This window comes from Chrysemys picta, chromosome 6 (assembly GCF_011386835.1).
Source record: "Chrysemys picta bellii isolate R12L10 chromosome 6, ASM1138683v2, whole genome shotgun sequence".
NCBI classification, from domain to species: Eukaryota; Metazoa; Chordata; order Testudines; family Emydidae; genus Chrysemys; species Chrysemys picta.
In genome coordinates, this window is record NC_088796.1 from 87,809,377 (window position 1) to 87,835,425 (window position 26,049).

Sequence of the window (26,049 nt, forward strand, 5' to 3'; positions counted from 1 at the left end):
AGGGGGTGGTCAAGGGACAGGGAGCAGGGAGGGTTGGATGGTTTGGAGGTTCTGGGGGTGGGGCGGTCAGGACATGGGAAAGGGGGGGTTGGATAGGGCATGGGAGTCCTGGAGGTGATTAGGGACGGGGGAGGGGGAGTCTCGAGGGGGCGGTCAGGGGACAAGGAGCGGGGGGCTTAGATAGGAGGTGGGGTCTTGGGAGGGGTGGTTGGGGTGGGGGGTCTCTGGAGGGGTAGTTGGGACAAGGAGTGGGGGGGTGGTTGGATGCGTTGGGAGTTCTGAGGGGTCAGTCAAGGGGCAGGAAGCAGGTGGCGGTCGGATAGGGGGCGGGGTCAAGCTATTTGGGGAGGCACAGCCTTTCCTACCTGGCCCTTCATACAATTTTGAAGCCTGATGTGGCTCTCGGGTCAAAAAATTTGCTCACAACTGCATTAGACGTTCTCATCTCTCCCGCCTATTTTAATCTAGTTTCTAAGTTGTGTGTAGTATAGACTAAGCTTAAGTTGTCTCACTAGTTGTATTTTGGAAACATTGTAACTCTGCGCTGACATTTTCTAAACAATTAAAAAAAATTGTTAGCATTAATACAGTATTAAAATACCATTGACGTGATGGCAAGTAGTTCACAGCCACGGAAACGAAAGGCATGGACAGTCAAAGAAAAATTGGAAGCTTTGGACAGACTGAAATCAGGAATGAGCCAAGCGAAGGTCTCAAAAGAACTAAGAGTGGGGGAATCAACATTAAGAGAGTGGATCAAAGATGAGGAAAAATTACGATCAATGCTAGTTGAACTGGATGAAAGTGAAGGCCTGGAAAGGAAGCGCCTAAAAACTGCCCAGGATAACCAACTAGATAGAAAGTCCTGTGGTACCTTATAGACTAACAGACGTATTGGAGCATAAGCTTTTGTGGGTGAATACCCAAAGCTTATGCTCCAATACGTCTGTTAGTCTATAAGGTGCCACAGGACTCTTTGTTGCTTTTTACAGATCCAGACTAACATGGCTACCCCTCTTGATACTCAACTAGATAGAGCAGTATTTACATGGTTTACCCAAGAACTCTCTGATGGCACGCCAATTTCTGGTGACATTATAAGGAAACAAGCGGAGAAATTGAAGAAGGATCTCGATTTTAGATGCTTGGGCAAGGACGCTTCTGCACGTCAAGGTAACGAATTTAAAGCTAGCAGTGGATGGCTTAATCGTTTTAAAAAACGTCATGGCATTCGGCAAGTCGCAATTTCAGGAGAGACGCGCTCTGCAGATTACAAGAGATCATCATCGAGGGTGGCTATACTCTGGAGCAAACCTATAATGCTGATGAATCCGGCTTATGTTACCGTATGCTGCCGGATAGAACACTTGCTTCTAGGACCAAAGAACAAAAGGCCGAAGGTTTTAAGGTGATAAAAGAGAGAGTGACAATACTTTTCTGCGTGAATAAAACCGATTCACATAAACTTAAACCTCTGTGCATAGGCAAATCCAGGTCACCTAGGGCTTTCCACCATAAGAACATGGATTCGCTTTCATTCATTTATCGCCATTCAAAAAATGCCTGGATGACATCAGATATTTTCAAGGAATGGTTTAAGAAATATTTTGTACCAGCTGTCCGGAGCCATCTACGCAGACAAAACCTGAAGCCAAAGGCATTGCTCCTACTTGACAACTGTACTCGCTCACCCCCTGGTTGAGACCTTAACCAGTAAAGATGGGAAGATAAAGGTGAGCTACCTTCCTAAGAACACAGTGTCCAAAATACAGCCCCTCGATCAAGGCATTATAGCCACATTTAAAATGAAGTATCGTAAAGCCTTAGTAAAGAAAATTGTTGAGGACAACAGTACCATAATGGATGTAATCAAGAAATTGAATTTGCTGGATGTATTTAACTTAGGCGAGACAGCCTGGCTAGGAATCACTCCGTCAGTGATAGAGAAATGTTGGCATCGTGGTCTCAAAAGTGCTTTTGTCACTGAAAGTGATGACAACCAAGATGAGGAAGAAGACGAAGATGAGAACAACTTTGAGGGAAGAAGAGGCCATGGAGGCAGAACGAGTCTACAGGGAACTTATGGCTCAAAGTGGGATAGCTGATGTTCAAGAGTGGAGGTGGATGCTATGTGTCCAACCTATGAACGACTTACAGATATAGATATAATTCATAATGTTGCCCCTCAACCACCTGGTGCCTCAGAAAATGTGTCTAACCCTGAGGATAGTGACGAAGAACCCTCGGAGCCACCGCCCAAAGTTGCTGATGCGGTTGTAGGGTTAGAGATTGTTCTTAAGTGGCTAGAAAGCCAGGATGTGGATAGACTGCAAATACTGCAGTTAAAATCCATAATTGACCTGGCGAAGAAGAAGGCACGCAGCAACAAAGTATAACACGTTTTTTTATTAAATTAAAAAAATGTTAAGGGGTGCATCTTATATAAGAAAACATCTTATATCCCCAAAAAAGATATTTACCATTTTATCAATGTCTCTAAAACTTGATCACTTTACCTTTTTTAGCTTCATTTTAACCTTTTCTATTAAAAAAAAAATGGGGAGAGATGAAATGAGCCAGATTTCAGAAGGGAGCGAATTTCATGCCATCAGGTCTGCCAGAGGAAAGGCTTGATTGTCAGGTGGCTTCAGGCATGATGTTGGAACCCTTAAATATGGGTCAGTTTGTGAGCGCATAAACCCCTCAAGTGGAGGCTCAAGGATGAGGTCTGAAATAAAATCAGGGCCAGTCCCAGTCAGAGCTTTATAAACCAGTAGGGCTAATTTAAACTAAATCTGCCACTTCATAGGCAGCTAATGCAAAGAATACACAGCAGACCGATTATGATCATGATAGCTCAAACCCATTAGCAATCATGCTGCTGCATTCTGTAAATGGTGGATCAGCCTTCCTGATAAACTGTCGGTAGACGGAATTACAGTAATCGAGTCTGGAGGTCATGAGGGCATATGTTGCTGTGGTCACAAGATAAATAAGGGTGCAGCCTATCAAAATTGCCTAACTAAAAACCCATTTCCAAATCATGTCCAGATATAGCTCTCCTTCAATAGGGCATGGTCAAAAGTGATGCCAAGATTTTTAACCTGGCTCACATTTTTGGAACTAATCCTCTCACTTAGAGGAGGCATGATGGTTATCTGTTATGTTTTTATAAACAGACCATGAGGAGGGGAATGTTATTTGAAGCAGAAGGAGTGTGTGTATTCATTGGAGAGTCAGAAGATAAACTGTGGTCTGGATAACCAAAAGCCAGTATGAGGTCACTGATCCTCTTTGCAGACTCCCTTTGCAGTCTTAATTCAATTCCTTAGTCATCTGCAGATGTTGCTGTTGTTTGATTCCACCCATGAGCTGGCTGTTTTGGCCCCATAGCCTTATCAGCCCCGGGGAAGAGAAACCAGGAAGAAGACAAAGCATATTTACATTAGAGAGACAAGTTGAGTGAGGTAATATCTTTTATTGGACCAACTTCTGTTGGTGAAAGACACTATGTTGGTGCAATAAAAGATATTACCTCACTCAGCTTGTCTCTCTAATATCCTGGGACCAACATGACTACAACTACACTGCAAAAGTTCTGTTTTATAGGTTTTGGAGGACATGTTCTTAGAAGTGATTTTTTTTCTGTTAATGAAACCTTTGTGTATGTGTGTACATCTATGTCTATAATTGGTGGTGATGATGATAGTGGGTGGTTGGTGTTAATAGTTGAGAGATGATCTGTTTAGATAATGTGGGTCAATGGGAAGTTTAATAGACAGAGTATTAGAATCTCCTTGTATGACATTTAAAAATCCTGTTTTAGCATATTGTTAATTCAGGGTCAAATCCTGCATTCCTTATGTAGATATAACTACTGGGGATATCAGTAAGAGTGTTAGCTGAATAGTTATTGCAGGAGTAGGTGCTCAGAATTTTATTTTTATGTAGTAACTAGAGTATGTAGGTGTTAATGTAGGGATCATCCAAAATGTGTTTTATGTTGGGTTAAGTATTCATATCTTTGGATTAAGTATTCATATCTTTGGCACAAATTTTAGAGTAATGTGAAAGAAGATATTTAGTGCATAAATTACACCGAGTTATAAGGGTTATTCATCAATCTGTTTTATTAAGCTAGTAAGTCTAAACCATATGGGGACACATGGTCCCATGGACATTGGGCCCAGAAAAAAGATTAAAACTGTGTTGAATTTACAGTAAATGATGTATAGATAAGATAACATTAATATATTAATGACATATATGGATAACATGTGTTTGTTAAAAGGCTTATGAATTGCTAGAGGTCATACTGAGAAATTAGTTGTTTTCCCCCTCTTATCTAGACAGTTTTTAAAAGAGGGAGATTACGAGCTAAACTGAAATATTTGAGTCTAAATGATAAACACACTTTACCTGTCATGTTATTTGAGTAGTTAAAAGAGAAAAAACTGTCACAGAATATAGGATTTGTATTTTAGTGCACATAAATAAATTATTTGAAACCATTATTACTTTTGCTTCCTCCTTTATAAGGGAGTAAAATTCATTAAGTAAAATTTTGACTACAAAGTAAACTGATTCATAATAATTGTGGATTTAATTTATACCTAGAATATGCTCTATGTCATTTTTTATCTTTGTAGCATTTTGCCGCAGGTAAAATACAACATAATAAGAAGGGGATGTGCATTGGGGACCTGTGGGGGGTAGATACAGGAGGGAATCATTCCCCCTCAGCAACAGTTGAAGAGGGAGGCTTGTGTTCTAGGGGGCATGCTTCCAGGAGAGAAATGGAAAATGTTAAGTCTCCTGGAGGCCAATGTAGTTCAAAGTTTGTTAATCACTTTCTGAGACTCAATTTTGTGGTTTTAGGGATTTTATGGCTTTTTTGGTATGGATGGAAAAGAGGAGTCATCATTTCTCCTCTAACCTATGCCAGTAATTTTCAGGAGCTATGATCACTGTGAAACGGTGCAGTATATGGTGGTATTTCTCTGCCAGATTAAAGACTGGTGGCAATTGAAGTATGTGTGTCTGTCTTTGTTGTTTTGTTTATATTTTTGCTATTCATTTTTGTGTGGTTTTTCTTCCACTTCAGTTAATTTTTGGTGACAGGAGGTTGGAGCAACCATGTATGGGGTTTCCCTGGACTCCAACCCAGGTGTATAATAAAGAAAGTCAAAGACATTTCCTCAGGAAGTGGGCTGGTGTGGGTGGAGGTAAGTGGGCTTTCACCCATATCTTGATTTTTAGCCTGCACTTCATCTCATCTTCCTTCTCTTTCTTCTGGCAGTTACACACACTCTGTGGGGTATACCACGTCATCTCTGCAGCCAGCAGAGATAATATGCCTTTTTTAAAAGGAGCATCATTTATGCAGCCAGCTTTTGGCAAAATTGCAGAAGAGGCACTGATTGCCTAATTATTGCACAGATTAAGAGTACCATCTCTTTAATCACTCCCACATCTGATCTATGTATGTAGTTGGGTGTTGTGCTACTAACTGGCATTGTACTGCCTAGTGGATTGTGTTAAAGCACCAAACTATGTCATTGCATTGCCTGGCTTTATTGCTTCAGGCAAAGATCTAGGTCTGAAGTTAAGTTTTTGGTAGAAAAACTTAATTTTATTTTTGTGCTCAGAGTAAATATTTTAATTTTTTTAAAGTTATTATTACTGTTACAATATTTAAAATTCTTATGGAAAAACGGAAGACTTAATATGTTCAGATCTTTGCGATCATTTAATGTTCAATGTGTGTCATCACTTAACAAAGTGACAGATGTAGTCTTTTAGTGTTCTCTATGTAAATGTTTAAATTGCTGAAACTACATGAATTGTGAATTAAAGACCTAAGGTAATGACTGAACTTATGTAAAAGAGAGGGAGTGAAGAGAGTTAAACTAGGCTGTTACTTATGATAAGAGGGTTAAAGCAAATGTTTGGATGGGAGATCTATTTTCATTTTGCTGTTGGCTATTCTGTATTTCAAAAAACATTTTCTTGAGTTTAAAAGAGCAATATTTAAAATATCCACTTTTCTAGTCATTTGTGCACATTAAAAATAACTTGCTATTCATGTTCAGTGGTTTTTCTTGTTGGACGATGTAGGAGAACTTGCCACAACACATGCAACAGATTATAAGAAGACTGCAAATATAATAATTACAGCATGACCAGACTGCGCTGGCAGATACTAGAAATACAGAAATTTCTTTAATCATAGTGCTTCCCATAATGTGGGTGGTCACAGTCTGCAGACATTTCAGTCAATGCATTCCCCATGCAACAGTGATTGTAAAACAGAACTGAAGTAAACAGCATTCCACAGGCTTTTCAGGGTTTTATTTTGAGAAAGTAAAGCTTTTCTGCTGGGTTGCTTTTTTCCCCTTTCTTTATTTGGGCTGCTTGATTTTATAAATCATAACCACACAAGACATGCTTTTGTGCTCTCTTTGACAAAACTGGTTCTCTGTAGTAAACAAAGTATATAGTATACTTTACAGATTTTTCAAAATATGTGTTCTTTCCTTTAAAAAGATGCATATGGTTTAAAAACTGTTAATATGTTGTTGGGTTGTTTTTTGTCAGTAGGAACCAGCATCTGGTAGTAAATTGTAGTAAGTGTAATTTAATCTTTAATCTTTTTTTTCAATTCCTTATCTTTTTTTCCTTATTTTTTCCCAATTTGTTTTCTTTGATTTGCATAGTTCTACCGTTTCTCTAAAAAAGTTTTACTACCACTCTTAATCATTAGCAAAGTGTGACCATGGTGGCTGGAGGGGCCGCACTGAGAATGTTCATTCAGGGCAAACTGCAGAGAATAGGGCAGACGATCTCCCAAACTGTTGGTTTATTCTAGTAATTACATTCACCAAGCGAGTAACAAAATAGCTTCTGTAATACCTTACTGGTTATCAAGAAGCTAAAATACAATTCCTCTTAAGCAATCCATCCAGAAGATAATAAGGTGATAAGTAACAGGCAGTATGTATTTGTCAAGAACAAATGGTGTCAAACCAACCTGATAGCTTTCTTTGAGTAACAAGCCTTGTGGATGGGGGGAAGCGGTAGACATGATATATCTTGACTGTAGTAGAGCTTTTGATACTGTTTCGCATGACCTCGTAAACAAACTAGGGCAATGCAACCTAGATGGAGCTACCATAAGGTGGGTGCAAAACTGGTTGGAAAACCATTCCCAGAGAGTAGTTATCAGTGGTTCACAGTCATGCCGGAAGGACATAATGAGTGGGTCTGGTTCTATTCAATATCTTCATCAGTGATTTAGATAATGGCCTAGAGAGTACACTTATAATGTTTGTGGACGATACCAAGCTGGGAGGGGTTGCAAGTGCTTTGGAGGATAGGATTAAAATTCAAAATGATCTGGACAAACTGGAGAAATGGTCTGAAGTAAATAGGATGAAATTCAATAAGGACAAATGCAAAGTACTCCATTTAGGAAAAAGCAATCAGTTGCACACATACAAAATGGGAAATGATGGCCTGGGAAGGAGTACTGCGGAAAAGGATCTGGGGTTCATAGTGGACCACAAGCTCAATATGAGTCAACAGTGTAACGCTGTTGCAAAAAAAGCAAACATCATTCTGAGATGTATTAGTAGGAGTGTTGTAAGCAAGACATGAGAAGTAATTCTTCCACTCTACCTGCGCTGATTAGGCCTCAACTGGAGTATTGTGTCCAGTTCTGGGCACCACATTTCAGGAAGGATGTGGACAAATTGGAGAGAGTCCAGAGACGAGCAACAAAAATGATTAAAGTTCTAGAAAACATGACCTATGAGAGAAGATGGAACAAATTGGGTTTGTTTAGTCTGGAAAAGAGAAAACTGAGAGGGGACATGATAACAGTTTTCAAGTACATGAAAGGTTGTTACAAGGAGGAGGGAGAAAAATTGTTTTTCTTAATCTCTGAGGATAGGACAAGAAGCAATGGACTTAAATTGCAGCAAGTGAAGTGTAGGTTGGACTTTAGGAAAAACTTCCTAACTGTCAGGGTAGTTAAGCACTGGAATAAATTGCCTAAGGAGATTGCGGAATCTCCATCATTGGAGATTTTAAAGAGCGCATTAGACAAACCCCTGTCAGGAATGGTCTAGATAATACTTAGTCCTGCCATGAGTGGACTAGATGATATCTCAAGGTCCCTTCCAGTCCTATGATTCTGTAATGACAGGAGAAAAGGTAATATAGTATATAAGTTGTCTTCAAAAAAATGTCTTTACTTTTTGATTGGATAATTAATGGTTAAAAGTGAGACACGATCTTCAAATCTTGATCAAAACAGAAAACAAAAGACTTATGCACACATATTTAAGATCAGACATCACTAATGGCGACTCGATGGCTTAGTGGATTCTTAGTGTGATACAGAGCCCTTCAACTTTCAAATCGCTTGTTAAAATCCAGCCTAAAGGTCAGATTTTTGAAGGTGGTAAAGTAATTCTGAGAGAGTAATGGCTATAAAGCTGTCTCTTACTCCCTTGTGCCATTGGCTCACATCACAGGTAGCAACAGGGCCGGCACCAGCGTTTTTGCCGCCCCAAGTGGCGAAACCCCCCCCCCAAAAACGCAACCGGCAGTTCTACTGCCACTGCTTCATTCTTCGGCGGCAATTCGGCGGCAGGTCCTTCCCTCTGAGAGGGACTGAGGGACCCGCCGCCGAATTGCTGCCGAAGAGCCGGACGTGCCAACCCTTTCCGTTGGCCGCCCCAAGCACCTGCTTGCTGCGCTGGTGCCTGGAGCCGGCCCTGGGTAGCAACATAGTAGGGTGAGACTGGCCCTATAAAGTTGTTATGGCCCTCCTAGAGGTGGGTGAGAGGGTGTTGAACTTTGACTCCATATCCTCCAACTTGCCCCGTGCGGTAGCTGCACCAGTATGTTCAGGGTTGTATGCTGCAGTAAGTATAGACCTAATGCAGTTTACTCCCTCCCCAGACAATGGGGAGACAGGGAAGGAACCTCTCTTGCTGCTTCAGAGGCAGTGACATGTACCTTATTCTTTGGAGTCTGAGGCTATGTCTACACTAGCTCTTTTGTCAATAAAACTTTTTTTGATCAGGGATGTGAAAAAACAGACCCCTGACCAACATAAGTTTCACTAACAGAAGTGCCGGTGTGTACAGCACAGCGACATAGCTAACAGAGCTCATTGGGAATGGTTTAATTGTGCTGATCGGAGAGCTCTCTCCCATTGGCATAGAGCGACTAGAAAGGAGACCTTACAGTGGCACAGCTGCAGCGGTACAGCTGTGCCACTGTATGGTCTCTAGTGTAGATATAGCATGATTTAGTACTAAATTGAGTTATTAACATATGGAGACTCTTTAATGGTATATGTGAAACAAGTTGGTGGTCTCAGTAACCAGTTCCTGGTGGGTGAGTGTCCACGTCATTAAACATTTGTCACAATTGATACTAATTGGAAACATGGTTGGGAGTCTCTGTAAAGAGGCCAGAAAAAATTAAATAGGCAGGAGATTGACCTATACTCTAATCCCTAGAGGTGGTCCCTCAGGGTGGAAGCATTTATACAAGGCAGTATAAGGAACATGCTGCTATCTGTGATGTGCCTGTTCTGTGCATAAAAGACTTTATCTAGGGCTGTCAATATTGTTCATTTTAGGAGCACTAAATCCATTTAAAAGGAAAACTAAGAAAGAAGATCTGACATTTTCCTGATCATAGTTGAACTTTGCAGACATGAAATTTATTAATATAGACATTTTAGCCTGACTGAGGTATGTATTTCAACAGAGCCGCTGTATATTATACTATGAAGGGGTTTTCCACTACAATTTAATTTTCTACCTGCCTCATATTGCTACACTTAAATCTTTGGGAAAACTGTTATTAAATAGTATATGGTTTAAGTTTTAGGTTTGTATATGATTTGTATTAATACTGTAATTCACAGTGGGAACTGGGATTATTTTGCTCTATAATTTTCTTTTGAAAAGTAAATATTTGTATATGTAATTGTGATCACAAGACTATATTTAGCCCATATCTAGCACACATCAGCAGAAAAATCCATCAGAGCTAGAGTATGTCACCAAAATGTATTGGTAAAATAGAACAGATAAGAACAAGTAAGAGCATATGAAACCAGGGGTTTTCAAACTGCATTGCACCGCGACCTCCTTCTGACAACAAAGATTACTACACAACGTCAGGAGGGGGGACCAAAGCCTGAGCCTGGATGGGGGACGGGGGGGGAGGGGCAGAGCTGAACCCCGAGCCCCACTGCCCCAGGCAGGGGGGCTAAAGCCGAAGCCTAAGGGCTTCAGTCCCGGGTGGGGGGGTTTGTAACCTGAGCCCCGCCACCCAGGGCTGAAGCCGAAGCCTGAGCCCCACCGCCCAGGGGGCTTGGGCTTTGGCTTTGGCCCCGGGCCCCAGCCAGTCTAACACCAGCTCTGGTGACCCCATTAAAATGGGGTCATGACCCACAGTTTGAGAACTGCTGTGTGAAACCATCTATATAATTAGTAGTTATAGCAAGGACATTAATACTGTTGAAAGAAAGGTTGAATAAATATAAACCTTACATTTTTGGAGCTTAGTAATTCAACCCTTTAAAATTGCAAGTGGCTGAAATGTGGGCTGCCTATTTGTGTGCATGGGTGGTAGTTGTTTAAGTAGTAAAATATCTCTTAATTTACTTTTTAGTTATAGAAATGCATAATTTGGTCCTCTTTTGAGATGCTATTCGCCAAGCTCCGGATCAAAATAACGTAATGTTAAAAAAACAATCAACCCCACTCTCAGCCCCATACCCTTCAATCCTCTTTGGTATTTTGAACTGTTTTGTGCACTCTTTGGTGTACAGTGTATTACCGTATACTTGTAAAGAACTATGCAGGATGTTTAATGTGGAATGCTGTGTTAGAGGACTTTCTGTGCTGTGGTGCACAGGCAGGCATGATTGGGCCGTGTTAGGTAATCGAAGACATACTTTTTTTTTTCTTTCACCCTTTTTCTGTGTTTGGGTGTCATTTTTAGTTTGTAGATTTGTTGTTGTTAAATAAGATCTGTATATTAGTATCAAAGTAAAGAAGTTTGAATTAGCACATAACCGGCTCATATTTTGTCTGGTCTACTTTACCTGCACTATAAAGTTCTATAGGCGTCAGCATCTTGTAGATTAAAAAATGAGGTCCATATGTTTTCATAGATAGAGTCTCTCTACTGTTGACTGGAGACAGATTGAAATGATGAAAGAAGAGATTCTGGAATAGACTGATAAATTAAAGAGCAACAACGCACCTGGACAGAGATGTTGTCAAGAGTTTTGATGGAATTTAAGAGTGAAGTGGCAGAGTTGCTAATCAAAATATGTAATCTTTAAAAATGGCTGAGAAAATCATTGAAGACATTAAGAGGCTTGCATATGAGGCAAGATTGAAAAGATTGTGTCTGGTTTAGTTTAGCAAGGAAACTGAACTTATAACAGGGGATATGAGGGGTTGTTTTACACAACATGTAATTAACTTTTGGAGCTCATTGCCACAAAATATCACTCAGACCATAAGTTTAGGAGATTTTTTTTAAAGGATTACTCTGGGTAAAGCGTCCTTATATTGAGATGGGTTCCCCAATTCTAAAGGAGGAAGTCTCAGTCCCATCAAGTTGTTGCCTGGCCCTCTCTTATGCTGCTGTGAATCAGGTTCTCAGGCTGCTCCCTAGCCCTCTCCATACAGCTGAGAATTAGCATGTTACTAGGAGATATTATTATTTACAATAGGAATTTGTTCTAATTTGTATTCTGTAACTTTAAAAATATGTATTGTAAATGGATTTTATTAGATATCATTATGAACTTATTTGAAAAAGACATGGAGCTCTGTGTTTTTTCAGACAGGTAACCATGCTAAAATAATACTTCACATAAATGCTTCCTTGTGTTATGGATCAAAATAAACAGTCAGTATGTATCTTCAGGTTCAAATCTAAAACTAAGGATTCTACTTTCCTGGGAGACCACTTGAGCTTGAACAGCAAGTGTCACAATTTGCTAGAAGCTGATATTTTTCAAAGCAGTTTAGTTGTGCCAGGTGGCTCTAGTAAAGAATAATGATTTGTTACTGACAAACAGGGAAAAAGCAGTTTGCATGTAAAGAAATACTGTTGGTTTTAGGTATTTTTGTTTAACTGAATACATTTTGTGAGCCTGTAGTCACTCACTGAGCCATTGCTTCATATGAGTTTTGTGCTTTTTACTAAATAGTTCCATGAATATTTTTTCCCCTTTTCAACTTTCCTAGCAATTTGATACTCATGAAGTCCAAAGATAAATGAATCAGTTCTGTGTTGTATCTTATAACCGTCACTTTTAAAACACTGAACTGTAAATCTGAATAAGGCTAATGAAACATAGTTCTGAAGAAAAAAATGTTTTGACTAAATGCCTTGTGCAGTGTTATGTCTTGGCTTCGGACACAGTACTCTCTTGCACTGTGTGCATTTAGTATTAATGTAATTAGAATGTTCCTGTTTAAATGGGAAACAACAGAGAAAGTGAGATTAAAAATACTTCAGCTGAATGCCAAACTGATCATTTGATGTTCTGTAAGGATTTTAACTGTTTAGGAACAGTCTGCCTATCAGCAGCACAAAGGGATGGTACTGTGCTAAATGTCATTTGAAAGAACTATTATTTGTCATTTTCAAGAAATAATTGAATTCATAACTCTGAATTGTGATCCCTGATTTGTTCGGTTTGTCTAAATTTGGAAGTTTCCATCCTGGTTTTTCCTATCATTTTTAATGAATTAAAAGATTTCTTCTATAGATAGTGGTCAGCTTGTATCTTGGTTTTTAAAACTTGGGGAAAAAAGGACATTCTAAATCTTTAGGTTATTTAAGTGAAAAACTAAAGTTTTATTGTTGATTCTGCTAAAGCTATTACATTTCCTTTTGTAAGTTAGTGTAAATGTGTGTTTTATTTCACTAACAGAAGTCTCACCTTTTTAACACAAAGAGTTACACAAGATTTTCTTGGTGGGTGTTTTTTAAAGATGGAGTGGAAGAAAAGATTTGAAACTGCTTTTCCTGTTTGAGGCCAAGTGTAGACTTCAAGGCTTGCCAGCCCCACAATTCTATAGTTTATTTCTTACCATTTTCAAGGGTTTTGTTAGTGACTTGCAGATGGAACTTCAGGCTTTGGAACTCATCCATTGAAAAGTTGTGTGGTCTTAGCCACAGTAGTAATACAGCATGTTTTTCCTATACTAGTTTCACAGAAGTTAACTGAGCTGGAATTGGTCAAAGAATAACAATGAGCTTTTCCCCTCATTTTTTCCCTTTTTTCTGTATATCATTTGAAAGTTGGGATCAGGTTAATTTTGGATTTAAAAAATTATATTAAATATTTTGCTTCCATTTAAGAAAGAGAGGTAAAATGCAAATCTAATCTTTTTTAGTAAGTTGTACATATCAGGAGTATGAATTTAGTCCATAATTGTGCATTAATTTCTAAAGTAACCATTATCACTGTTTTTAAATAATGTATTATGATTGCTTGAAGCAGAACTAAGAGGCCTGTGGGGTTTAATATGCACTTTGGACCCAGTTTAGCAAAGCACTTAAGCACATACTTAACTTTAAGCATGTGAGTACTTCCATAGTAAACATTGGCTAAGGATAAGCCCATTTATATGCTTAAAATTAAGCATGTGATGAAGTGCCAGAGTGCACAGCACTTTGCAGGACCAAGCCCTTTGTGCTTGGTGGAAATGCATAAACACAACCAATTAAGTCAGTTTTTCTGTTAGTGAGTAGCTGAGGTTTGTACACAACTTTCCACGTATTATTAGGAAAACAAATGCCACAGAGTGATATATAAATGAATTTAGTGAAAGAATAATATAGTTCCTGGAATTACTCTGATCACAAAATTATGCTAATCCATTTTAGCAAATCTCTATTTATCCATATTCTGTATTTTAGCCATTTGGACCTCTGAGTTGCTTACATTCTCGAAAGCCAAGTGTCTGATTTGTGTAGGACTCTTTAGCAGAATAATTTATTTACAATCAACTTGCCTTACATGCATATCAATGGAAATTTGGACATGGCCAGGTTTCAGGTTGCTATTCCAAGTAAATGAGAAGAAAAGTAGGAAACTTTAATAAATCCGCAGTGCATATTTGGGGCCAGCAATTTTATTTGATGCACTGGATATAGAATTTTAGATAATAGAAGCCATCCTGTTAATGTGAAGAATGTGCATACACAAAGGGGATGAAACAAAAACATTTCTTGTGAAAACATTTCTAGAAAGAACAACACCCACGAATGCCAGGACCCTATTACACTGATCAAGCAAATCACTGAACCATGTGCTGCTGGCCTTGCTTTACTAGGACTACTCACATGCTTAAATTTAAGCACATGCATCAATGATTTGTTGGACCAGAATCTATGGCAGGGGTTCTCAAACTGGGGGTCAGGACCCCTTGAGGGGTCGTGAGGTTATTACATTGGGGCTCATGATTTGTCAGCCTCCACTCCAAACCCTGCTTTACCTCTAGGATTTATAATGGTGTTAAATATATTAAAAAGTGTTTTTAATTTATATGGGGGGTCGCACTCGACTTGCTATGTGAAAGAGGTCACCAGTACAAAATTTTGAGAACCACTGATCTATGGATTGTTACTGCAAAGGACTTGAGTCAAGATGAAACTGGAGTTCAGTTTGACACGTTAGATTTACATTTCATGTTCACTGGTCAATCAGTGAAGTACAAGTGCACATAGTACAAAATGTTGTGTATCTAAAATATTAAATCTGTAAATTCCACTTTGTTTAAAACATAATTTGTTCAAAGTTTTAAAGCAGAAATTGTAGCTCAGTTATGTGTTTCTGTGATAGCAAGCAGTTAAAGAAATTCCTTACAGACAGTTTAAAACACATACATTCAAAGTAAACCCATGTATTTTTGGGAAGTTCTGTGGCCTGTGTTATACAGGAGGTCAGACTAGATGATCACAGTGGTCTCTTCAGGGCATTGAATCTGTGTAGTGATAACTCTCTCAACATGGGTATATACTGATACAATTCTACATAGGTAATTTAAACACTGGGATCTGATCAAATGCTAGAAATACAAAATTGTACAGAGCAAAACTGTATTCTGAAAAACTCCATTATGTTTAAATGTGCACATTGTTGTTCAATTCAACCTTATTTTCTTCTCCCTTTCAGTTTTGGTTTGTGGAAAACCAATTTTATATTTTTTCCTGGAACTAATGAGTGAGCAAGCAAGAGGCCTCGTAAACAAAATTAAAAACTGGAGATTTTGTTATGATTGGATCAGAGTGTGGAAATTCTGTGAATTGTGTTATGTCAGCATCCTACTAATGGAATAGACTACATAAACTGTGTGTGTTGAGACATTCCATGAATGAGCAGGCTTCCGTCTCATTTACAGACTTAACCACTGCAGTCCTTGAGACTTCTGAATGTTTATTTCATTGTTTAAAAAAAACAAAAATTCTAAGAATACCAGACCAGTTTGCATTTTGTTGTTGATCATTTCATTTAGATGGCATGGGACATATCAAACTTTTTTAAACCTGCAAGCAAGATTTTTTTTAAAGGAAAAACAGCAGAAAAGTATCTGTAGTAATTTCTTTTGGATTAACGTGTTGAAAGGGAAAAAGAACGGGAGTAAATTAATTTAAATACATCAGAAAATTGTGCATTTAATTTCCCTTCTAAGTAAATTTGTACAATTAATTAGGAAATGGCCTAGGATCCAGTTCTACTTCTGACACTGCCTTGCTGAATGTAACATGATGGCATGCCTCTTAAGGGCTAGATACCTGGGGCCAGCCAACCCTGATTACTTAGGAGACACACCTCAACGGGGATCACCTCATTCCTCTATAAAGGGTAGAAGGAAGTTGTGCGGGGGGTTGGTTGGGGGGAATGCTCAGGGAACGAAAGAGAGAAGAAGCTGCAGGAAGGGAGAGTCTCCTGCAGTGGCCCTGAGAAAGGGAGACTCCAGCTGAAAAGCCTGGGAGCTGTGGCTGGGGAGAAAGCCTTGAGGTCTTTCTGGGGAGAAGGCCAGGCCTTGTGTCTTCTGTAGGTGCTCAGCAAGAAAAAAGAGACAGCTCTCAGGGAGAAGGGGCTATTCCCAGCTTAAGGCTGATGTGGAAGACTTTTGTGTTTTATTTGTGAACTTCATTTGAATAATCAGATCTGAAGGAGGGCTGTTGACATTGGAGTCATGAAAGGCTGAGTTCAATTTATTTAAGAAGCCCCTTGAAAGGAGAAACAAGCAAAAAAGGCCACCTGCAGAGCAACCTGAGGCCAGCAGGGGCTGCCAGGAAAGGCGCCACTCTTTGCTACTGATAAAATTTGGGCATATCACTTAAATGGAGTCTGTCTTCCTTTTTATAAAATGTGGGGTAGGTAATGTATTGACCTTTACTAAATAATATTTGCAAATTATTGCAAATTATTATTAAGGCAAGGGTAAGAATAGAATTTTAGATCTCCTATCTTTTTGCCTTACTCTTAAACAACTAGACCACCTGTCCTTTGGTGGGGGACTATTATTATTTCCTCTTCCTCCCTCTTTTTTTTCTAAATTCAGAAATGTGAATTTTTGTCTGAAAATAGCAAGATTTTGCGAGATTTTATGGGTGTGTGTGTGTTTGGGTTTTTTTAGTTTTCCAGTGCTTCCCTCTGTATAAAGTTCAGCTAACACAAAATTTTGTGGTTGCCAACATTTCAGGAGTGGGAAATCATGCATAACAAATTAATACATTTTTTTACATAGACATCCATAAAAAAATGTCACCTATTTCGCCTGGTTTTACTTAATACAATTGAAGAGGTCTGATTCAATCCAGAGGATGAAAATGATACAGATATACACTACTTAGTACCTCCCCAAATGTGATGATGCTGGCCCTTGAGTGTCTGGGGGTACACAAGTGCAAATCCAACAATATGTCACTTGTCACACATGTGCTCCTTAATTGTCAGCTAACCTCCATGAATGATATTTTAAAAACTTCATCTCCAAAAACAAAGGCACCTACTTAGAGCTGGCCAAAAGTTAGGTTTTCTAGTTTGTGAGAATTTTTTAAAAATTTCGTATTGTTCTAATGTGGAACTGAGTCCATGTGGCAGGATTGTCCCAGAGGCATGGACCCTGGAAACCTGGAGATCCCAGCCCCACAGCAATCTGCCACAGACTCTAAAAGCCTTTTGTGAGAAATGTTGGGTTTGATGAAACATCGTTTTCTGACTAAATTGTTTCATATGAATGTTTCTTCTGACCACCTCTAAACCTGCTGTCACTGTGACATCCACGGTTGCTACAATAAGCAGAATAGTGACAACCATAAAATCCTAGTTGGCTATACATTTGTTAAACTAATCCCAAAGGCTCTCTTCCACCTGCTTTCCAAAATGTGCTATCTATCCCAATTAAGTTTAAAGGTTGCTTTTAGAGACTGTAGGGACCATAAGCATTTTTAAAGTCATTGTGCTGAGGATTTTACAGAAAGAAATCAGTGTTTATTCTGGTTTCTTAATTCCCCCCCCCAAAGTTACCTTTGATGCTATTTTTAAAACCCAGTGCAGGTTCTACATAAATACAGAGTTACTGGTGTCAAATGCTTACTGGAGCTTACTACCTGGCCATATAATGAAAAAATAAGTGGTTTTTTTTTTAATGGTCATATTTGGCTTAGGAGGAATTACACCTTGAATTCAACTCATTTTACTGGACTTAAGCAGGATAATATTTACTGTAACAAAGGGAAGAAAAAAAGCAGTGTAAAAACTGGATAGATACATGGGTATTGAAGTATGGTATATTTGCATGTAATGCTAAAAGATTGAATGAACACTTCTCCTTCATTGCTGAAACCTGTAGAAGCTAATAGATGAATTGCTGTCTGCACAATAATGAGCAGCCTGTCTATACTAAGGGCCAAATTGTGCCCTGGCATGTAGGTTCCAGGCTTCCACGGAAGCATGCATTCTAGGGAGGAATTTGGCTCTTAGGAAATATGGTGTAACCCATAAATTCCTGTGTCAAGGCTGATTCCCCACTCAGGCACTTCGAGTGCAGAGGGTGGGGGCCCGCAAGGATTTAAAAAATTAATACTTGTCACTCCAGGCTTGTATTAAATTCCCAAGGTTACAGCTTTTCTCTGACCTTGGCTTGGTAAATGCTGCCACCACCCAAATGCAAACCCCTTTTTGGATCCCAGGAAGGCACACTTGGGAATTCCTTCCTGTGGGGTACCCTCAAGCCCTCCCCCCCACTCCAGGGAAGAGCTGAGAAAGAAAACAAAGGATATTAGCTGTTGCCACTAGCTAATTTAACAACATATGCACAAACCTCTTAGGACACCAAAAATCCAATCCTGTTCTTAAAAAAGATAAATTTTATTAAAAACAAAAAGAAAGAAAATACATCTGGAACTTAGGCTTTTGCTAGATTTTAAAAGAGCAATTCCAAAAATTAAGCACCCAAAATAGCTTTCTTGGGGGTTCAGCTTAAAGGTTACAAGCAAACAAAAGCATCTGGGGTTAGCACAGAGGAGTCCACAAGCCTTACAGAAAATAAAAGAAATAACCCTAATCGCATCTTTCTAGACCTATCCTAATCTATTTACATAGTTCTAGGTATAATCTGATGATTTCCATACCTGGCAAAAAGCTTTTTACAGCATAGTCATAGCCCTGACTTTGCTCTGTTCCCCTCTCTCTGGAGAACAACACAGAACGCAAAGGGAAATCTTTTTCCCCAATTTTAAAAAATTCTAGTCTTCCCATTGGCTCTTTTGGTCAGGTGCCTACTCCCTTTTCATTACCCGGGGGACTTTTTAACCCTTTACAAGTAAAGCAAGTAGTTACCAAGAGGGATTTTATAGCTAACTGGCTGGCTGGGTGTCCATAAAAGGGAGCTACCCCTCCCCCCTCTTCATTTATCACACACACACCCAAATCACAGATGGTGCTGGCCAGCCTGATTCAGGTTGGGTCCACACCAGCCGGGATTTCTTCCTGGAGGTTTAGGAAACAGAGTTAATAAGATACATGCACCTTTAATGTTACTAATAATTACATGAAGAACTAAACAATACTTTTTACATTTCAAGGACTACAATGACTTAGAATGCAGGGACATTTTTACCCAGCTAATTTTGGGAAACCTTTCCTGGAGTGTGCATCAGCCACTTTGTTAGAGGCTCTTGAAATGTATTGTATTTCAAAATCAAAGTCTTGAAGAGCTAAACTCCACCAAAGAAGTTTTTTCTTAGTTTCTTTGACTGAGTGAAGCCACTTCAGTGCAGTGTGGTCAGTCTGCAGGTGAAAATACCATCCCCAAATGTATGGGCGTAGCTTCTCCAGAGCATACACAATGGTGTAACATTCTTTTTCTGAGACTGACCAGTGGCTTTCCCTCTCAGAAAGTTTTTTGCTGAGGAACACGACAGGATGGAATTGTTGATCTGGTCCTTCCTGCATTAAAACTGCTCCTATACCACGCTTGGACACATCTGTGGTTACGACGAACGGTTGGTCGAAGTCCGGGGCCCTTAGTACAGGGTCAGACGTAAGGGCTGCCTTAAACTGGTTAAAGGCTTTCTGACACTTCTCAGTCCACTGAACTGCATTTGGCTGTTTTTTCCTGGTTAGGTCTGTCAGTGGGGTGGCAATTAGGCTGTAGTGTGGTACAAATCATCGGTAATGCCCACCCAAGCCCAAGAAGGATTGGACCTGCTTCTTAGACTTACGGACAGGCCAATTTTGGATAGCATTTACCTTAGACTGTAGGGGGTTGATAGTACCTTGACCCACCTGATGTCCAAGGTACGTTACCCTGTTTGGGCCTATTTGACACTTTTTGGCCTTAACGGTTAATCCTGCGTCCCTTATGCGCTGGAAGACAGCTTGGAGGTGTTCCAGGTGTTCTACCCATGAATCTGAGAATATAGCCACATTGTCAAGGTAGGTGACTGCAAATTCCCAAAATCCAGCCAGAACGTTATCTACCAGTCTCTGGAAGGTGGCGGGTGCATTTCGCAGTCCAAAAGGGAGCACATTAAATTCAGACAACCCTACATGGGTGATGAAGGCTGACCTTTCCTTGGCTGGGTCATCTACCAGCACTTGCCAGTACCCCTTAGCTACCCACCTCCCGCATTTATCAGAGCCTGTATAGCAGATTGGGACATGTCTTAATGACTGTTCAAAGGAACAACAAAAAATAGATGATTTAACAGAATTAAAAATTTTTTTTAACTAAAGATGGAGTAGAACTGTACTCAATAATCTGGCGATATTTTGGGGTAGTCTTTTAAGACAGGGATGATGATACTGATCTCCTTGGTAAAGCTCTTTGTGATGTACTAATGAAAAGGTCTATACAAGTGTTAGGTATTACAATATTGATTTTGTATGGTGGGGATGAGGAAGAGGCTATAAACTAGGCTCTACTCAACAATACAGACTGTTAAGCTTCCTTTGACATCAATCCAATACAAAGATAACCAATCATTGGATTTGGAAATATTCTTGCTCATCAATGCTACCCCTTGTGGATTAGGGAAAAATCTTAGATTGTAAACTCCTTGGAGCAGTGACCTTGTCTACCTCTCTTTTAAAAGCAACTAGCACAACAGGGCTCTAATCTGAATTGTGGCCACTGGCTATTGCTATAACATAAATATTTAATAATAAACCATTGTTCAATTCAGGTGCAACACAGTTGAATTGAATACACTGGATGGTAGAGGAGCAGAAATAGGCCATTGTCCAGTGAGTACTGCAGTAACCTTATGCAATAGCTCTGAGATTTCCTTCTCTTGCTCTCCTTCCCCTCTCTGGGCAGACAGAGTATGTCTCTACTCCAGCAGTCCCTCCCGTGGCAAGAACCAGGGGCATCTCTGTTCTGAGCCCAGTAGGAAAAAGCATACTCGCTTAGGATCTTCTTTTTCCAGAGCCAATTACAATGTTCCTCAGACTCCCTGCTTTTTCTCTTCATTGTATGCTTTAACCTGATACTAAGGCCATCATTCACTATTTGAGGAACTTCACAGGGACCTACCAAAGCCAGCCAATTAGAGAACAGGGATGGTAGATGCAATGTAATGCATGTTAGATGGAACAATTTGAACTAGTAATACATGTTGATTGAACTTAACTATAAACTCTGAGGAAAAGGACCTGAGTGTCATTGTGGACGGTTCATAATGCATGACAAGCGCAAAGCAAATAATGTTAGATTATGTTAAGAAAGGGGTAAAGAACCATACTGGAAATACTATACTGCTATATAAACCAATTTAATGCTCTCACTTTGAATACTCTGTTCACTTTTGTTCACCCCATCTTGAAAAAAGTATAATAGAAGTAGGTCTAGAGAGGGAAACAAAAGTTAGAAGAGATGTAGAAAAAATTCTGTCCGAGAAGAGATTTTTGTAGATTCAAGGCCTTATTGTAGTGCTTGACTCTGCAAAACAATCCCAGAAAAGTTAAGAAGGCTTCAGCTCATCTACAGGGCCTCCTAGTTTGTATGTAATGATGGCAGAAATTCTGTGAAGGTAATGGTACACAGCATCCATCGTGTTAGTGACACACTGGTTCCTTTGGCTCCATGCTTGGACAGGGAGTCTTCAGTTTTGCCATCTCCCTGAATCTTTCAACTTGCATTCAGACCAGCAATCAATCCCTTTGTCTCCTTGCAGCTGCTGAATCCTCCCAGTTTCCAGGTGCCGTCCATCTGAAAATCTGATAGCATTCTAAGAGTTAATTTAAACACAAATAGCAATTACCAGAATAATTAGTCATTTAATTATGGGGAAAATTAGAGGGAAAATGTGAAGGTGAATAGATTAAAGTTTCTATTTTGATTATATTTGGAAGCTTGCGCACCATGAAAGTTCCCTTTTTAATGCTGATTTTTCCTGCTTTCAAATTAAAAAAAAAGTATATTAATTGCTTTTATCAAACTGCTGTATACAAACAATTGTGACAACATTTTCCTTTCATTTTCAGTTTTTAGAACAGTTGCCACTAGATGGCAGTACAACAGCTATTTTTTTGCTGAAAGTTATAAAATAAATCTTTTAAAAATACTGGAATTCAGGCATAACCATAAATCTTCAGCAGTGTAAAATAATCCTGTAGAAAAGAATACAAAATTATACAAGAGTTTGGGATGCACATCTCTTGATATTTCATAATTGTTTTTAGACTTTATTGCATTTCTATTGCTTGTTTATTATCTCTTATATACAGTACATCAAACTGGGCATATTTTTAATTCCAGGACCAGTGAACCAGTTAATTAAAGACATCCAACAAAGCATATATAAATATTTGGATTGGAGTTCTGAAAGCAGTAATTAACAAACTGCTTCATTCTTTTTAGTTGAGAATTTTAAATGAGGTTCTCTGTTCAAAAAATAAATAAAGTAGATCAAAGACTCCCAGTACCATTGAGGTCATAGGACTTGGGTCTCAATTTGCCTTCCAAATACATATTTTGAAGAAGTGTCTTCTTCAAGTGCCTTCTTATTCAGTGTCTGCTAATCCTGATTCGCTCAGTCACAACAACCTAGCTTTCATACACATTTCCATATGATTAATCATGTTGAATTTGTATGTTGTTTAGGTAACTATAACATGTAAGGTCCTGATTCAACATGCACCTGAAATGAACCATTGAGGTGGAATATGGCAACTGTCTAGTAGTATATTCCATTAGAATATAACAGTTGACAATTGGAAATTCAGAAAACGATATTAAACTGAAATGCTGTAATTTTTTTGATAAGTAGAATACTAATGTAATTGTGATAGGCTGAACAGCCCTGCTCTTATGAAAAGTGCTGAGGGATGTTCAAGTGGGTGATACCTTGGTTTGTATAAAAGCCAGCATATCTTGCAGCACAGTGCCTTACTAACATGCTGGGGTGTTGGTTTGGTACTAACTCAGAAGGAAGAGTGCCACCTACAGAATCATCAATGGCACTTCCTGCAGTCATTGTTCTGTGCTTTTGTAAAAATTCATTCGATTTCAACTTACAGCAAATATAATACCAACTATTTGTATTTTTTTATATCATGTTTTCTAATGGTTTTGAAATTTGGTGTAAAACATTTAGTAGTGAAAGTATTAACAAGAAGTAAATGTCAACATTAAACCATAAATGCTGCCATTAACTCCCTAGTGAGGTAGCTAAAATAAAATAGGGCCAGATCCTCAAGTACATCCAAAATACTTTAAGCATAATTGAGGGATTGGTGTGAAACTCTAGTGTAAAATTCCCTTTGCCACCATACTGACTCTGATGTTGCTCTGTGCACTTCTTTCCTTGTGCACAGTGTTAGAGTGGTCTGAGGGATACTTGAAGTTACACCAGCCTGGAAAGACATCCAGGGGCCTAAAAGCTAGCTCAGAATCCGTGTAGTATGGAACCATCTTGCTACACTAGCACTAACAAGAGCATGTGACGTCTGAATTCTTGTTTTCCCTGTCAGCCACTGCAGCATCACCGCTACTCTAGAATGCTCTTCACCCCAGCAACTCTCACTTGACTTTTGTGACCCAAGTATACTGGTGGTGTGGTTCAAAGTAGCCACAGTCCATCTGAGGATCTGGCCCACAATCTAGGTATAACATCAACGATATCAGACACTAAAACATGTTTTATTCTGTTGTTTCTTCCTCGTTATTGATTTCATCAAGAGTTTGCTGTGCCATCTCCTTTCTTCTTCTTCTGAATGGGGAGCTAACGAAGTTGGTACTGGTACCTTTATTTCTGCTCTTGGCTACACGTCTGCAGATTACTATTCTAAACTGGTTAAAAATGTGAGTAATTTGTGTAATGGAGATTTTATTAGTAATAAATCACCAGTCTGTAAGAATGTATATGAAAATGTCATTGCTATAAGAAACATGAACTGAATGACTGTTATCTTTTTGTACCTTGGTTACTCTTACAGCCTTTTAAGGAAGAAAGATAAAATGGGAGACGACAAGAGACAAAAAAGGGAGGCTTATACCAAAGTGTATGGGTTTTTAAAAAAAATAAAAAATCCTTGTTGTTCATGTATCACTGAAATGAATATTAGCTAAGACATATTTTGTAACATGAAATTTAATAAATAAGGAAAATATTTTATGTGGCATATGTTTGCCAGAAAGTAACTTTTTGAATTATATTTTCTTTTTGACTGTGCACACTGTATTTACAATGCTAGTTGAACCCTATATTTTGGGGAAATGAGTGATTTTTCATTTACCCTGTAAAATCATGGGGATGATATTTCATAAAATGAAGATTTACTACTTATTTTGGAATTTTTACCCATTTAATGCTTTTTTAAAAGTTACTTTTCTCTTAACTCTTGGGATGCAGGTCTCTAATATTTCACTTATTTGCTAATTGTGTAATGGGAATGATGTATGATGGGTGTTTAACAATTTTAGTACCTGTAATTGTCTTGAACACTGGCGGGGGGAAAAAAGGGAGGGGGAAGTCTACAGAGAAGGCTACTTACCACAATTGAAATGTGTCTCACACCAAAAAATACAACTGATGTCATCCTATTTGCAGTGTGTGTGTGTATCTCTCTCTCTCTCTCTCTCTCTCGTGTATATATATAATGTATGTGTTTTTAATGTAATTGATTTTGTTTAACAGATAGTCTTATCATTAGTGACAGAACTCAAAGGAAATCAGTTCAATGGACTTAACGTTCAAGGGAGGTAGGTGTTATCTAAACTTCATTTCAATAAGTCTTAGTATGGATCATTGAAGTTCAGTGAGGTCCTTTTTCAAAATTTTTGAAACAAGCATTTAGACTTAAAAATATATTTAGAATCATGGTAATATTTAGAATTACCATATAGTTTCGGTAATGGACAAGTCTGTTAAGTGGAATGTCACAGAAAACCTTTTACTTACCAGATAATCACAGCCTTGGGGTATAGGATAGCATGTCTGCAGTGCTGTTACATGCCCCTCTTAACCAATTATGTATTTCCATTCCTTGTTCATCATATCAGTGAACAGTGCAGGTATTATTGTATGCTTATTATGTAATGTCAGAAGGGCGGATGTCACCACTACTGCACAGTTAGCAAGAGTCCAAATTTGTAGTCCTTACTCATGCTCAGAAGTCCTGACTCACACAGTAGTTCCATTGAGATTATTACCCATGAGAGTAACTACTACTCAACACAAGTAGAACCACTGTTTAAATACATGGAATAGGGTGATAGAGGTGCTGTTTAAGGTGACTGAGCAACAGTCTTTCTTTGGTAAAAAAAACAATTATATTTGCTTAGTTCTTGCTTTCCTCACCACTTTGAATGTATACCTGGTACTGTGGGCTTTTTGAAATGAAGACCATAACCTTTTTAAAAACATTTAAAAAAACTATTTTCAGAATACACCCACAGAGCCTTTGATTACATCTGAATCAAAGTATATGTCAGCAAAAATGAAAACAAAAATAAAACAGAGGGATACATACCAGATGTAGTCGATTAATGTGTGGTTGTTACTTGAAAAGGCTGTGTGAAAATGGCTCCATTTTACTCAGAGGTGCACACTGTGTCTATTCTGTCATAGGTGCTCACTTTTCAGGAACAAAATAGATTTTTACTACTTGTGCTAATACTACAGGGCTTATACAGCGGTGAGAGAGAGCAGGGTTATATTCCTTCTTGTGCATTGTCAGCAGAATAGTTAAGGATCTGATTGTCCAGTCCTAGAGAAACCTGCAATAGGAGACCAGGAGACAGGAGGGGAGTTGGTCATCTGCACAGAAACCCTGGGTCTTTGCATTAGTTCTGGGGCAACCTACCTGCAACCTTGGCTTTCCTGCAAAGAGCTAGACTACCATTGACTCCCTTATCTGATTCTGACTCATGTATCTCTCACTCTCAAACACATACACCTCTCTCTCTCTCTCTCTCTCTCTCTCTCTCTCTCTCACACACACACACACACACACACACACACACTTCTCTC

The 26,049-nt window shown here is 38.9% G+C and overlaps 2 protein-coding genes across 12 annotated transcripts in view; one reads left to right on the forward strand and one right to left on the reverse strand.

Moving 5' to 3' along the window:
* The window catches only part of FANCC (FA complementation group C), a 127,570-nt gene that overhangs the window by 51,825 nt on the left and 49,696 nt on the right, over positions 1–26,049 (forward strand). For all 5 annotated transcript variants that reach the window (XR_010588867.1, XM_024101149.3, XM_042854563.2 and 2 more), the window contains 2 exons: positions 23,757–23,879; positions 24,715–24,779. Coding sequence is in view for 4 of the 5 variants with exons in the window: in XM_024101149.3 (XP_023956917.1) it covers positions 23,757–23,879; positions 24,715–24,779 (188 nt within the window). In the remaining variant the exon portion in view is untranslated. The remainder of the gene's footprint in view (positions 1–23,756; positions 23,880–24,714; positions 24,780–26,049) is intronic.
* Positions 18,414–26,049, reverse strand: part of AOPEP (aminopeptidase O (putative)) — a 410,457-nt gene continuing 402,821 nt past the window's right edge. For all 7 annotated transcript variants that reach the window (XR_010588857.1, XR_010588861.1, XR_010588856.1 and 4 more), the window contains 2 exons: positions 25,550–25,796; positions 18,414–21,793 (listed from right to left, as the gene is read on the reverse strand). The gene's annotated coding sequence lies outside the window, so the exon portion shown is untranslated. The remainder of the gene's footprint in view (positions 21,794–25,549; positions 25,797–26,049) is intronic.